The sequence below is a fragment of the Aquila chrysaetos genome, chromosome 3, assembly GCF_900496995.4.
Source record: "Aquila chrysaetos chrysaetos chromosome 3, bAquChr1.4, whole genome shotgun sequence".
Taxonomy (NCBI): Eukaryota; Metazoa; Chordata; class Aves; order Accipitriformes; family Accipitridae; genus Aquila; species Aquila chrysaetos.
The window spans coordinates 48,630,047-48,646,401 of NC_044006.1; the positions used below are offsets into that span (position 1 = coordinate 48,630,047).

At 36.9% G+C, this 16,355-nt stretch overlaps 1 protein-coding gene across 5 annotated transcripts in view; it reads left to right on the forward strand.

Annotated features, from left to right (window-relative positions):
- Nucleotides 1-16,355, forward strand: part of THSD7A (thrombospondin type 1 domain containing 7A) — a 308,856-nt gene that overhangs the window by 222,934 nt on the left and 69,567 nt on the right. For all 5 annotated transcript variants that reach the window (XM_030008044.1, XM_030008047.1, XM_030008048.1 and 2 more), the window contains 2 exons: nucleotides 6,630-6,821; nucleotides 15,472-15,706. In XM_030008044.1, the coding sequence (XP_029863904.1) occupies nucleotides 6,630-6,821; nucleotides 15,472-15,706 (427 nt within the window). The remainder of the gene's footprint in view (nucleotides 1-6,629; nucleotides 6,822-15,471; nucleotides 15,707-16,355) is intronic.

Genomic DNA, 16,355 nt, shown 5'->3' on the forward strand with positions numbered 1-16,355 from the left:
AATCTGAAAAATGTTTGGGTTTTGATAAATTTAATAGCTTTTCTGTAATGTGAAGAGTTTCCCATTTTGCATTAGACTAATCAGCCAATGTGTAGACAAGGTTATTACTAATGAAAGTCTAGTGTAGAATTTCAAATTTGGATACATTTGTAAGTTTTCTATTATGTCAGTGGTTCTCTTGAAGTTGTTTTTTTAATTTTCTTTAAAATAATGACAATTAAACTCAGTGCTTTTTCTATACTGTTACATTCTAGTCATTATGTTCTTGTAACTTTGAGGCAATTAGATTTTAGACTGATCTTTTCTTGCTTATTTTGTGCCCTGAGTTATAATTAAAACAGACATTTAGGCACATCAGAATTGTAGGAAAATTTAAAAAAAAAAAAAAAAAGCATTTTCCCCTCTCCTAGTCAAACTATCTTTGTATATCTACAGGAATAATGCAAAAATTGTAAAATTGTAGCATGTACAAATTTTTTAGTGGAGAAGCATATGCTTTAGTAACTTCGGGTACGGAAAGTGGTTAAAGTCAGTTCCATATGAAAAACAGGACTGAGCACATACCACAGATCTGGCTTTACTAAGTTTTGAATATAGATATGCATATTTTGTTCTTGATGGGCAGAGTCCACATACCAGCTTTGGCTCCTCAGCCAGTCTGAGGAGGTCATTCAACACATTTGAAGACTGACGTAGGAGTCAGCATGAGGACACATATAGGTCCTCATGTGGGAGGAATGCATATGGGAAACTGCATGGGAATTCAAGATAAAGAACAGTCTCGTTAGCCATTTCAGCCTTTACAACCCATACAGGAGGCAGTGCGATACTTTCCTGTTGATTATTTTTCTACACGGGGAAGGAAGGAAACAGTAAATGGCAACCAGCACAGCTCACAGCTTTTAACATCGTGTGAACTAACTATGTTTTTTCCTGCAGCCTCCATGCTTAGAGGTATAACTGAAGGCAACTGAATAATAACAAGGCCTTCTTCCCCTGCAACGACTGAGCACTTTGAAAATTGATCTCTGGGGTACCTTACCAGGTATTTCAGGTGCCCAGAAGTTTTCCAATGGATGACGCATTGTGTGCCTCTTTTCCAGCTTCACTGGCCAGATAAGAAAACTAGTAAGAGAGGCATCAACCAAGACACTGATGCCTATAACTGGTATAGTCACATACATACAACACAGTATATACCCTAGTATGTATGACCAGTTGTCCTGGTTTCAGCTGGGTTAGAGTTAATTGTCTTCCTAGCAGCTGCTATAGTGCTATGTTTTTGAGCTAGGTATGAGAAGAATGTTGATAACACACTGATGTTTTCAGTTCTTGGTGTTTAGACTAAATCAAGGATTTTTCAGCTTCTCATGCCCAGCCAGCAAGAAGGCTGGAGGGGCACAAGAAGTTGGGAGGGGACACAGCCAGGACAGCTAACCCAAACTGGCCAAAGGGGTATTCCATACCATGTGATGTCATGTCTAGTATATAAACTGGGGGGAGTGGGGGTGGAGGAATTGCCACTTGGGGACTAATTGGGTCTTGGTCGGCGGGTGGTGAGCAATTGCATTGTGCATCATTTGTATATTCCGGTGCTTTTATTACTACTGTTGTCATTTTATTAGTGTTATCATTGTCATTATTAGTTTCTTCTTTTCTATTCTATTAAACCGTTCTTATCTCAACCCACAAGTTTTACTTCTTTTCCCAATTTTCTCCCCCATTCCACTGCGTGGGGGAGGAAGTGAGTGAGCGGCTTCAAGGTGCTTAGTTGCTGGCTGGGGTTAAACCATGACACCAGTACATCCAGATCATGCAGTGCTCTGAACTAGCAGTCTTTTCCATCCTTTTGTATTTTTACATCCTCATTTTTAATGTGGAGTTTTAAAAGCACTTGAATGACATTCTGTAGTTTCCTGTGGTCTGTTGTACTTATAAGCAGACTATCATATGTTGGCTACCAGGAGCCACAAAAAGAAGATATTGGCATAACTGAGCCTTTTTTTTTCTTAGAGTTGCAGATATACTAGTGAATTTGAACACATTCGACTAAGCAATACAGGGTCCAAAGTCTGCAGTTTTAGCATTTAGGCTCAGTTGCTGTCATTACTTTTTATGACCTTCAAAATATAACTGCAAGATTTGTTTTACTACTGTGTGATATTCCTGTCCTTTGCTGACTAAACAGGTATTTAAAAAATAATGTTCAACATTAATGTTCAAAGCACTCTCTTGATTTGATCCCATTTATTGTGATTTTATTGTCAATTTTTTACTTAGTTTATATCAGGTTATAGTTCAGCCTTTCAGAGACTATAGCTGGTTTCGAGGCACAGGGCTGAGGTGAAGTTAATTGCCTTATTGCGTAGGACTCCAGGAGCATTTTTATTTTACGTTGACTTTTTTAGTTGTTCTCTATGCCTCATTGAATCTTGCAGTGATTTTACTGTTCATTTTAAGGCTTTAAAAAAATTTTGCCCTCTGTTAAGCACTTGCCTTTCCATTTACTACAGGTCAGAATTTGACAGCAATTTTTTACTGTGCACTGAAGCATGCATCATATTAAAAGATGCACAATAGGCAAGAGGGTTTCCTTACCATGTACCATGTCTCTCTAGTGATACCAGCTCTAGGAATGCTTCCCATTGGAAAGATCTTAAAGCATTTTACAGGCAACTTAAATATCAGACACATTTTACAGGTGAGTAAACAAAAACACAAAAGAGTGACATGATTCAACTACATTAAACGGAGAACATAGGTCGTCTGTGGTCTAGCCTAACCTTTAGCATCTAGACCAAATTTTCATGGATACCATATCTGCTTTGTGAATGTAATAAAACAAGAATGGTGGTATGAATACAGTCTGATACTTATGAATAGTTAGCCAGTCCTCCTGTATGCTATTCACAGGCTACCTCTCTAATCTGTAAAAAATTTCCCTATTCAGTAGGGAGGTTGGTGGTTGGTTGGTTGGTGGTTGATTTGGGGGGGGGGGGGGGGGGGGTGTTTGTTTTAAAGCAATTAAATAATTCAGTAGTTCAACAGTGGCTCTGGTGTGTGCACACATACTAGAAGGTCTTCACACCAAGGAGGTGGCCACAAGGAGGTTTTAATGTAATGACTTGCTTTGCTGATTGTCTAGCTGGATCCACCAAAACAGTTCAAGGAAGAGATGTGGATTTGAAAGGCTATGTCCTCGGCACTCTTTACTAATGATACAAATCTGTAGAATATCCCAGCAAAGGTTTAAACAGTTTTTGACATTTTAAATCCTTGAAAAAGAAAACCTCTTTTGCATCCTGCCATTTCTACATGCAGTCACTCCCTTTAGTGCAATTTGGAGACTTTAGCCCAAAATGTGCATCTATTGCATGAGAGAGAAATATCATTCAACTACGTAGGCACTGTTTCTGAATATGGCCTATTGCTAGATTCCAGATTTTAATGAACAAATCAACGGATAAATGGTGAAGAGTATTCTTGATGGAAGTGTCATATTCTGTTTTCATCTTTCTGCTTTTTACTTTTTGTTGCTCTGTTGCTTAGAGTATAAGTAACTCAGGGCAGGGGTCTCAGTCGTGGTTTTGGAGTTCTGTCTTCAACTCTTGTGCAACATAAATGTATACCTAGAAAGTTCAAATAAAATATTAGACTGCACATGACAAACTTTTTCAAATGGGACTTTTTCTAACTAGCTTTAGTCTTTACATTGACATTGTTCCCAGCCTGTGGTTGAGTGGTTCCTGGTAGTTGACTACACTATGCACTTTAAAGAGGAAGGCAACAAAGGTCAAATTGTTCATAAAATCATTAGTGAAATGTCAGAAACAATTTAGTCTAAATAAAATATTTCCCTGAAGATAAGAAGTACCCATTATAAAACATTCCTTCCAACTGCATTTCTGTGCTGTTGAATTCATCAGATAAGGATTGGACAGTTGACAAAAACTAAATGCTAATATGGAAGATACATATTTCTAGAATATTTTCTCTGTAAATGTGAAGGATGAAAGAGGGCTTTCATTTTGGGAGAGAGTGAAGGCTTTTTTTTGTTTGAAATATGAACTCAGACCAAAACTAATTTAATACAATTTCTCATTGTGACCCCAAATTTAGCTTGAGTTTCAAGGTAACACCACCTGAGTTGGCAGGCAGTAAATAAGCTCGATATAGCATTGTATGTTTACACTATGACATACTTGTAATAGTAATATTGTAATAATAGTATTTCTTGCAAAGTGTGAAAGTGTCCCAGCAGTATACCTCCTGGAGTCTTACCTGGAGATGAAACAATTTGAGAGTAAGGTTCACCCCTTTTGTAGCTTTTTTTCTATTCTTTGGAAAAAAAGTTTGCAGTTTGCTCCTCTGTCTTGTCCTTCAACCCAGACACATGCTGTTCTGATGAATCAGGCAGGAATCCCTCCTGCGTTGGTGTGAGGGTGTGATGACCTGTGATACAAGAGAAAGACCAATGGATGCAAAGGTTCAGTCCAGTGAGGGGGGCAGAACTTCATGTGGGAGATCTACAAAGCCTTTGGCAGGGCTCAAATTTGTATTTTTAATATGGGAAAATACAGCTATTGACACTGACTTGATCTCAAAGGTCTTTGTAATTCAGATGATTGTGACTACTTCAGGTTATTTTAAAAGCATGAGCTGCACGACTTCCCTGGTTTGCAGAGCCAAGGAAGATTGATGTTTGCAAAAGTTCTGTTGTTCCTCAAGATATTCTGTATAAGTAAATTATTTGACACTGGTTAAAGGGATATAATAGTGGATGGATGGCCCTCATCTTTTCCTCTTTTATAAAGAGTTTGGTTGTTAATAGTTCTGGAACTCATGATTTCTCACTAGCACTAAAGAACCTCCTTTTTTCAGGAACTCAGTTTATGAGAGATTCTTATTTGAGAGGTTTTAAGACTTTGTAAACCTTGAATGACAAAAATGTAGTTTCTGTTTAGATTAGAATTTGACTCATTTTATTATTATTCTATTAAGCAGTAAAAGCCTAATTTGAGACTTGGGTAAAGCAGTGTTTCTAGATCTTTGGCTTCATTTACAGTATACACAGTTCTCACTGAATTAGCTTTTCAGAATACAGGTGGTAGTTATTAACACTGGCTGATGTCTTTATCATTAAATTATAGAGTATTTAATGATTATTTCAAAGAAATTTTTTCCTGTATCAAAGACTTACATTCATTGCAAATCTTGATGAGACACTATTTTGTTGATATTAGCTATTAAAACAAAAGGGTTGACATAATGGATTGTAGCAAGTGCAATGCTATAAGCATTCTTGTTCAGTCTCGTTGAGATCATGTACGCTTCAATAATGTTTCAGTAGATGAATCATAATTCAACAGAAGGCTTCATGCCCTAGTGCAGCAAGGTTCACATAGCACAATAGGCATTCAGATACTTTGAAATGTTACGCGTTTCAGAAAATTAAAAAAAAAAAAAAGATTCATGTTTACGAATGAACTGGCTCTTTCCATGCATGCCTTGATTGGACGTGATTAACAGGGCCTCAGAAGTCCAGTGTGCTCTTATAAGCAACTTTTTCACAGTTCCTTGCTAACTGGCGTTATGTATCGGGCTACTGCTCAGTTCCTGGTGCTTTTTGTTCCAAGCACTTTCTGTAATTGGTTTGTATTATAACAAGGCTATAATTCTAAAATAGTGAATCAAAATCTCTCCCTCCTTAGTTCATTTTTTCCATCATCTGCTCCAAAGTGAAGATTTATCCTGAGGCTTTTGTCACTGTCAGTGGGACTTATTGACCTCAGAATATGTGGTCATTCATTCATTCCTCACTTAATGGATATTAACTAATTTGATCAGGAAATCATATGTCACCTTACAAAACTAACCCCTTTGTGATTAGGGTGCTGTTCAGACAGATCTCAGACACAGCGCTCCCATGATTTCCTTACTGAAAACAAAAGCAGCCCTGCTACTTAAACACTAGCTAGTATTTTATTGAACAATTTATACCAACCTGGATCTTTTTATTATAATGAAATGTATACATTGATGTGGCCGCATACAAACGCATAGATCTTTTTATACTTCCATAACACAAGAAGTGATGTGTTACTGGTTTGCTAACAAATGAAGATCTTTCTAACCAAACAAGACACTGACTGCAGCTTACTGCAACTCTGCGTATTTTGATGCATATCTGCAATTCAAAGGATGAATTCTGGGTTATAAAACTGGATGAGCTGGAAGTTAGGATACTTTTCCCCTTCTCCCACAAATGTGGATGAAGACTAGGTGATTACTGTACATGCATTTTCATGTATGCAGTTTTCCATAGGTGTATTGTATACTCTGTTATTCACATTAGGATTTTCTGTGGAATCAAATATGTATTAACAAAATGAAAGCCTAAAGACCACCCGGGCTGGCATTCACTTCAGCAGAATATCAAATTAAATGAGGTTTAAGCATGTTCTTCTAGAATCAAGGCAGAGGAGACAAGTAATTTTAATAAAAAATCTATTTACCTTGTTTATATAGAAGAACAGAATCTAATTTATTTGTGTGCCCATCTGGGCTAGATCACTCATTTTAAGTTAATTTAACAAATGATAGACTGCTACTGGCCTTTTCTTTCCCAGGAGAAGAGGTTGACAGGCAGCTGTGTAGAGATGCTATCTACCCAATCCCAGTTGTCTGCGAAGCTCCATGCCCAAAGGACTGTGTGCTCAGCATGTGGTCTGCATGGTCCTCCTGCTCACACACCTGCTCCGGCAAAACCACAGAAGGGAAGCAGATGCGTGCCCGCTCCATTCTGGCATATGCAGGTGAAGGTAAGGTTGCATAGTCTTGCAGACTCTTATTTGATTTGTGAATTCTCAACTGTCTTTGTAATGTCAAAGTAATTTCTTGATCGACAGAAACAAATTATTAGATGGAGTTGGTTTTTTTTACATATAGAAAAATTATTTAAATGCTTATTCTACATTTACTCATGGTACCTAAAGCTGTTTTAAAGAGGAGATTTTATTTTGCTTATTTCAGTTAATGTTGCTATTTTTTATTATTCTGCATAATATTAGTTTTGATTTTGAATATATGCTTTTCTCATTTTCTATTAAAAATAAACAAGGCAAAAAATTTATCCTATGCAGACCTCTGCCTTTATGAAAGATATTTATAGAGGATTGTTAGTAACCCTAATTTAGGTCCAATTTATAAGGATATAAGTATGAATGCTGAAAAGATGAGAGTTTTAATGGGTTCAGATGCTAACAAATGGCTTTTGTAGCTTCTTAGCTCAAATTGGTAACTAATGTTACCCTATTAATATTTTTATTCATAGTAAGACTTTGGTTTTACCCTGCAAATCCTCACTCATGTGAATGGTTTCCATTCATGCAAATGGTCCTTGTGCAGCATCTGCAGCAAATGCAAAGAGAAGACATAGGTGGAATATAAAGAAGAAGAAAAAGGTTTTAGATATAGGTTCATGGCTATTCTTTGATGATGTTCCATGCTTCCTATAACTGGTTTTGTTTTGTTCTTAAGTATTTTGGGGGGGTAATTGAGAAAATGTATTCTATACGTAACATGGTTCTAAAATGGCCACATCAGGTGTGCCAGGGTCCAACTGGTAAATGCCTTGTGCAACACTGGGAGCAAGGAGACATAGCCACCAAAGAGTTCTTGGAAAACATTTACTCACAAGTATTACTGACAGTAAAGTTAAATGCCTTCAATATACAAGGTTTACATGCATGTTTTAGTTCTTTAAAACTGTTAAGCATTTTATTACTTCAAGTTAAGATGAAATTTAGCTGAAAAGTGAGAGCTGTAAGGCATGGAAGTAGTGAAACAGGGTATCTGTTTTGAGAAATGGAAAAAGAAAGGGGCAGGCTTCATCGAATATCAAAACACTTCTCCATTTGCAAACAAAGTTAACTTCATTGCTAAAAGTCTACTGTGTATTTGCCAGAATTTGGGTAATTGTAAAAAAAAAAAATTGGCAATCAGAACTATACTGATTTTAGTAGGTGATTCAAATAATAAATTACTTTGATGGATCTATGTAACAAAGTAGAAATGCTCCTAAAATAAGAAACAAGATTGGTTTTATGTTGTCCCTTTGTTTATAATGTGTTAAATGGACTCATTTTGAGGGAAACACAGAGCCACATTTTCATATGATAATTCAAATAAACATGTATTCATGTGCTTCTTGCTTTTCCATGTATGTCAAGATAATAGATTTTTGATATGCTTATGCAGTTTTACTGGAGACACGAATTTAACATCCTGACAAGCATGCCACAGAAGTGAAAACCTAAATTACTCCAGAAAATTATTCCACTTTCTTATGCTTCTTTTTAAAAAGCACTCATTTTATTCCAACTTTGATACTTAACACAACTTAGGATAATTTACAAGGCTGCAGATGCAGCAAAGCAGTTAATCATAGCCTGGATTTTAGGTGTGTGAATTTTATTTATGTCTGTTGTGCAATGATCAGAATGAGCATTGAGTGATCACAAAGATTGACAGTTCTCAAACCACACAGGTAGTAGTGAAGAGATCCCTAAACTACTGCTGAGAAAGCTAACTCATTACCTAGATGTTGTAGTGCTTCAGCTTTGCTCGAACCTTGGCCTCTTTACCACTATCCCGAGATGAGGTCATTCTGTGCTTTTTTTCAGGATACAGGCTGTTATGTCTACCTAGCTTATAGCAGTTGACTCACATCTTGGTCAGATATCTTCAACACCATGCTCCTTTGCACTCTGTACAACTCCGGAGAATAAAAATATATAAATAAATAAAAAGAACCTTCCAAGGCTTAGCATATCATTACAACTCTAGCTGGAAGGTACTTTTCACCTTTGCTTGTATTATATTCAAAAAGTATGTTTAGCTTTTATTTTTTATGCTTCACTGAAATTAGAGTTATTGTCATCTTTCTCCTCATATGTCTCTTATGCCTTTTAGTCATTTGCTGCGTGACAAATAACTGAATGACTTTCACCTCCAGAATTGCATGACAGAGATCAGCTGTGTTCCCAAAACATAAAACATTGATTGTATACTTGGTGCTGGGAGGTCATTTAATGTTCTGGGGGCACAGAATATATTCATGTATCTGAATGTCTGTATTCTGCTGATATAAAAAGGAACCTCCACATGAACCTTTTTTGGTAAACATGCAGTTCTCAGTTCTATTTAGAGTTTATAAAAAATGCACCTTACTGTTAATTAAGACTGTAAACATCATGTATAACTAAAAATTCCAAGTCTCATAAAGGTAAGACCAATAATTCCATTTACACATTAAAACTGAGTTCTGAAAATAGCTATCAGTTCTGTTCAGGTGAATGGTCCCACCGGTTTTCCCTTTTCGATTTTTGAACCTTTCCTTGAACTGTTGGTATGAGAGACAGACCAGGTTAGGTAAGCCATTTCATAGTAATTCCTGTATAATATAGCCATGATATTTGAGAGTTTTTATTCAGAACACAGTAGGACAAATATATTGTACATAAATATATACAATTCTTATGATATCAGGATTGGACGTTAATTAATGAAAGAATGTGCAAGTCTGTTGGCAATCTATGAATAAGGCTAAACTTGGCTTCTAAGATGACAGAAGGAGTCCAGGTTTATCACTGTTGAGTCCTTGATCACACGCATCCTCTTGCTAGTCATGGAGAATTCAATCTACAAGCCTAGGAAGATGAAAGCATTGCGGGCATTACATACACAAGGAATATTGCAATCCATCAAAGAATCTGAAGTGCTTAATTCTGTTCATTGGGGTACTTAAACATGAACACCCCATTGAAATTTTTGAGGGTCTGTAAATATGTATGAAATATGTTCTTTTATCTGGATCTCAGATGGCTTCTTATCGAAGTATTGTCTGTGATTTTTCAGTTTCTCTCCTCTTTGAAATAAAAAATACTATATTCTGTCATTTTGCTTGTTAATCTTGGCAGATGACTGTCCGTGACAGAGATATGTTATTTCACACTTAAGACCTTATTTTAATTCTTACTTCCCAGCTACCTGTGCTCTTGAATTGGTTTGAGGAAACCATCAAGTTAGCATAACTGGCCACAAGGACACAGCCACAGTATAATCCATTTTCTTGGATGTCTTAGAATAGGAATAATTCAGTAGCATTGTAATAATTCCTTGGTGACAAGAATAGCTTCACAGGAAAAATTGAAGTCATATGTAAATTACAGTAGTGACAAAGTTTTCTAATGAGCTCTGAGATATGACTGCCCCTCCAGCATCACACTGACTTCTGCTCAAGCCAGGAGCTGACCTTGGCTATACGCTCTCTCATCAGCATTTCCTCATTCGGAACACCCCTCTTCCCTGTGGTCAAACCATATGCTGCAGAACCTCAAGCACAGTGTGGTTATATACATCTGGGATGGGCTTATTTACTTGCATTCAGTGGAGAGAGAAAGAGACGAGTCTCTTTCCTCAAGATGAAGACTTTCTGTGGTTTGTGAGATGACTCCTTGTAGAAACTAGTGTCACAATAACTTTTTTGATGGCTTTTCTGAGATCATTGTCCTCAGCTTGAAGGTTTGAAAGGTGAAGTGATTTATAAATTTTCCTGTCTGTGAGCCTGCCTATAGTGGTAGCTCATTTGTGTCACTGTCAAATACATCTTCATGGTACAGTAAGAAACTCAGGAAAGTCATTGTCTCAAAATATAAAATGACAGCAAAGGACATAATGATGTTACCTGATACATCATACGGTTGTTCTGTGTAAGTCTAGTAAAGGCATCGTATACAGCTCAGCCTCTCTCTTTTGAATGTAGGGTTTGTCTATTTTTGTTTTATTTTCTGTTCAATATTTCTGTTATTTTTTTATTTCTTGCTTATAATAAAGCTTATATAATTAGTAATACATACTAAGACTACTTTACATAGGCCATGACCTGAGACTGAAAAGTACTAAGTGATTTAATTTTTAGTAAATAGCAGATATGCAGATTGATTCTGTATTGATTATATACTGTCATTGATTGACACTGCCAAATCAGTGTCATACAGCATAATGCTAATGTTGTGGATACATTCCAAGTTTTATCAGTAGTAAATGACTGATACTGATTTTGGAAAAGTAAAGATTGAACACTCCCTCCCCGCCCCCCCCCCCCCCCCCCCCCCCCAGTCAAACGCAAAGAAGGAAATAATCTGATTTAAAAGCTTAATTTATTAAAATGGGAGTGAAGGATGATTTTTGTTTGAAATATTTTCTTAGGGCAGGGATGCATATGCATGGCAATGTCTTACTATGGCTATTGTATGTTCATAGATTAGCAAAGTATAATGCCAGAAGGACTATTTAGTGTGACCTCATATATCACAGACTATTAAATATCACTGAGTTAGATAGCATAGAATATCAGTTGTCCATCTCATCAGGTATTCTGTTTGACTGGGGCCAATAGCTCATACTTCTCATCTCTGCAAAATTGATTTACTGAACTTGTAAGGAATAGCTGGATCAAAGGAGTTTCTTCTCAACTCCAGGCAAATTATGGTTGATATGCTTTAAAATTTTATTCCTGTTAAAATTCCAGTGCAGTTTGACTTCATAGTTGCAAAAGAGGAGTTATACTTAGTGCTTTTTAATCTATTTACTCTTCTTACACTTGAGTTTGGTTTTAATTTTTGTATTTTCCTGGCTTGAAATAAGAGTGCTTGGTAATTAAATCTGAAAGCATAGAATTGAGTAATTGTTTTCCCAGCAAATTGCTTATTCGCCAAAGGATCAGTTTTGGAAAAGTCAGGGATTTTCATGAATTTTCACTGATTTCAGCTGAAACAGGAATAAAAACCCACTTAGTTCTGGAACTGAGGAACCTGAATTGTCAGGCTAGACTTGCAAAGTGACCTGGCACCTGCCTGTGAATGTGAGCTGGGGGAGAGGACATTGCCATGCTTCCCCTTTTGCTCAGGAGCCCCTCAGTTCAGATTCCTGCTTGTAGTGTGGGGTCTGGGATTCAAATCCTATCCAAGAAAGGACTTGACAGACTTCTCGTCTCCCATGGGTGCACCCTAACTCCTGTCCTGCTGTGTATTATAGGACAGGTCTGCTTGGTTTGTATAACTGAATTGCACCAGGTGAGGAAGCATGAAATTTTGCAAAACTGGAGCAGGAGATCCGCACCAACAGGGCAGTCTTTGTTCTTATGTTAGCAGTTTGCATGTACTGACCACATCTGTCCTCGGGAAGTGCAGCTGCCTCAAGGAATGCCTACCTCGTTCCTATGGCAAAGAAGAAATGAGTAACACCTCACTCTCTAGATTACAAAAGGCACTTCAGTCACATCTGTTTTCTCAAACTTTAAGATTATTCCAGGTGTTTTGAAATGCATGTATAAAATTACATACATTTGTAAAATGAGTGGTATCAAAATGATTAATTAAAATGATCCTAAATGCTTTAAAAAATCTTAAGTGTTTTGAAATTTGGAAATTATCAAGACAGTGTCACAAAAAAGACTTATAAAATCCAATCCTTGAATATCCTAGACCGAGATGTCTTACCCACTACCAGCTCCAAATCAGGCAGAAAAGCAGTCTAAGCCTATGACAATTCTGTTAAAGCGTCAAGGAAACTACCCTCATATCTCTGCTATTTTATGAGTAATATGCAAGTCCCTCTGTAAAGTAGCCTTTCATCTCCAAGTGTGTTTTGCTTAAGTATCCAAAACCCAAAAGAAATGCTTCAGCTCCAATTGTTTTTTGTACCTTGAAATGATTATTTTTAGTACTGACAAGCAGTTATTTACAGTCATCTAAATGTGTATTATATAAAATGTATTTAGTGTTGTATGTCCCTTTTTCACGTATTCTGATAAAATTAAATGTTTATTTTTTTTTTCTGTGATACTCATTAATTTTTATGTTTCTGTCAAACCTGTCCTCATTTGGTGAAATGCTCTTGAAGTTGAGCAGCCCTGATCTTGCTACCCCTACACAAATGTTGTGAAGGGCATCTCTAACTGCCAGTTTTCCAACCCCTTCTTCTTTTCCTGTACCTATCTTAATTTGAGGGAGCACAAGGGAATGCTGTCTTCCTGGAGAGAATGGCACACTGATTTGTAAATAAATAGTATATTTTTTATTATTACAAACATTTGGTACTAGTGATAGTAGTTTTATATTTCAGTAATATTATTTCCACCTTTTGTTCATTCTTTACATAGTATTTTTAACTAGTGGTTTAATATGAACAGAACTGGATTCCCACTGATCTGCAGACATTCATGCCCCAAATCTTTTTCATTTACTAGTCAATGTCACTCTCATTTTTTCTCTGAATATACATTCTCACATAGCTGTCAAAACTGAATCTAAGTTGTCACTTTATTCTCAAATGCCTTAGGAACTTGTGGCTATAGCATCCATTCCTGAGGAAATGTTTCTTCCCCCTTGCCCACACCCTTTAATTTATGAATTTGCTTAAGTATTTCCCTTGTGTTTCTTCTTGAGCTAATGTCAGATGGAAGTAATTAATTTAGCAACTTTCCTTATCTCTTCTAAATTCCCCCTTTTTTAAAGCCTTATACTGGGGGAACATGTTTAAATTCCTCATGTGGATAAGTTTTGTCTCCCATGCCAAATACTTTGTGAATTTACTATCTTTGGATTTTTTTTCTCTTCAAAATACACTCACTTTCCTAATTTCCTTACTTATGTTCCTGTCTGCTGGTGTTAGCTGGAAGATTTTTTATTTCCTGAAGGAAGCTGCTTGAATAACTTTTTGAAACTTATTACATGACCATACTTTTGGTTTACCATTTGGTTTTTTGCTTTCTTTTTTAGGAAAATGCATATGACATTTTGTCTTGATGCTTTGCATATTAACGTATATTTTAAACAATTCTGGTAGACTTGAGTTGCATCCATTCTGAGACAAAAAACAATTTAATTCCAGTCATTGTTTAATTACATTCACAAATTTTTAGGTTTTTCTAATCCCCTTTGCAAAATTTAAGTTTAGCTAGTCTTTGGCAGGACATCTCAGTTAATACGATGTTTACTGTTGCTTGGTTGCATCAATATTTTTAGCCCAAAGTCAGAAGTTAAAAATATCTCTCTGGAAATAATTTGTGAATTTGGATTTTGTCCTGTGGTTTCATTAGAATGGCCCTTTCCTCACATTTGCTGCAGATCTAGACACCCCACAAAAGCAACTTGGGGTATAAAGTATTTTTGCTCATGTGGCGCTGGACTTACTTGTGTTGGAGTACTTGAAGCACCCATCGTTTCTTTGATTACATTTAGTTGTTTATTTAATTTCTCTCGACGACGAGTGCTTAAAACCCGTTCCCTCCTGCATGTCTGTAGAGCAGGAGGTCAACCTAAAGTTCAGTGTTGGGATACAAAGGCTAATATGCTCTCTGACATGCGCTTGGTGTGAGCACGCATTCTTCTTGTTAGAGAAAAGTTGTATAGCTCATCTGCAGTAACTAATAAAAAGCTCCTTTTTCAGTTGTCTTTCGTACTGTTCTTGTCTTCTGGGAAGTACTAAAATATTATTTAGATTTTCCTTGGATTTCCATCACTTGGAGATAGGGGTTGTATTGCTCCTGTGTGGGCCATGAATGTTTAAATTAATTCTTAAACCTAGATTCGGTATGTCTAGTCACACCAGAGATCTAGCAGACATGCTGTCTACTCACAGGGCTAGACATCTAGCAGCCTATGATCAAGTCTGGTAGGAAAGACCTCTTCTTTACTCATGGAGGACTGGGAGGCCGGATTAGCTTTGAAGTGCCTGAATATAAGAAACTGAACATGCTATCTGAAACCGGACACAACAAAGATAGCGTTATCTGAGCTTTTTTTCCACAATTATTGACACATGAATGCGTTTTAATCTTAACCTGCAACAGCGTTTGTTATCTCAGTCTGGACCTGAAATTGCCAGCTGTGCCATCCTCTTTGGTAATTACGTAACATGGATAAATATCCACTGGGAGCTAGGACAAGAGCTCCAAAAATCTTTTTAATTGATCCATGAATTAGACATAAACAGTCATCTCTACACGTGCATAACTAGAATATTTAACTGTTTCTTCTGCCTAGAGCCTTCATACATCCTTATGTGATCTCTTGCAGTCTCTTTTAGAGAACCCCCAAATAAAAAAGCTGTAGATTACTCCAAGCACATTAGTGTGTTATAGAACTTATGATTATTTTGGCATCCTTATTGTATACATTTACATTTACTGTCCATGTACAGTCTGTTCTGTGTAGTCTGTTGACTGAAGTGTGTTAAAGTCAATAGTCGGCATATGAAGAGGAGGAAAAAGGAACAGCATTTCTTTCATGTAATCAAAGTGATAATACCTAACTACTAAGATTTCAAAGTGTTTGTTTGGGTTTTTTAATAAAACACTTTGTATCCTTCCACTGCATGAACTTTTGCCCTGTTTTATTGTTCCAGGAGGAATACAGTGCCCAAATAGTAGTGCACTACAGGAAACGCGGAGCTGTAACGAACACTCTTGCACTGTGTATCATTGGCAGACCGGCCCATGGGGACAGTGCATAGAGGATACGTCTGTCTCTGCTTTCAACTCCTCTGCCAGCTGGAACGGGGAGGCAACCTGTTCTGTGGGGATGCAGACAAGAAAGGTCATCTGTGTGAGAGTCAACGTGGGACAAGTGGGCCCCAAAAAGTAAAGATCTTAAAAAATATCTTCATGCCGTAATTATCTTTGGATTTTGCTGCTTTATATCACCAATGACTGCATGCAAAGGCAAAAAGACCCCCTTCTTTCTGTTCTCATGAGGGAATAATTCATCTTTTAAAAATACAAAACTGAAGCTACAGGAGGACTATATAATACCTTTCTCACTATTGATTTTTATGGGCAATATTTACAGTGGTGATTCTGCTGACAGCTGACTGAATGCTAAATCCAGTTGGCTCCTTGCCATCATCAGGTTGAGTTGAGATAAAAGTCTTGGGGTATGTGTGTGGTGTGCAGTGCAACACCATTTCCAAGATCCTTGTGGTACCTCCAAGCAAGCAGTGCACTATATGGATTAGTGCAGGTCCATGCTAAAATACTGTTTTGGATCTAAATACAGTACAACCTATGTAAGTGCATCTTCTCAGAAGCAGACCAAGGAGGCGAAGCATAGTGCAGCTTTGACAGGACATTAATTTGAAACATTAGTTTGAACATTAGTTTGACAACCTTTGTGAGGTTTTTTTCCCCATATACATGTTTTTTTAAAAGATCCCTTTGGCCCAATGATTTAATTTTACAGTTTAATACATGACCAGGGTTGAATACAGATTAGCTGCTAGTAAAATGCATT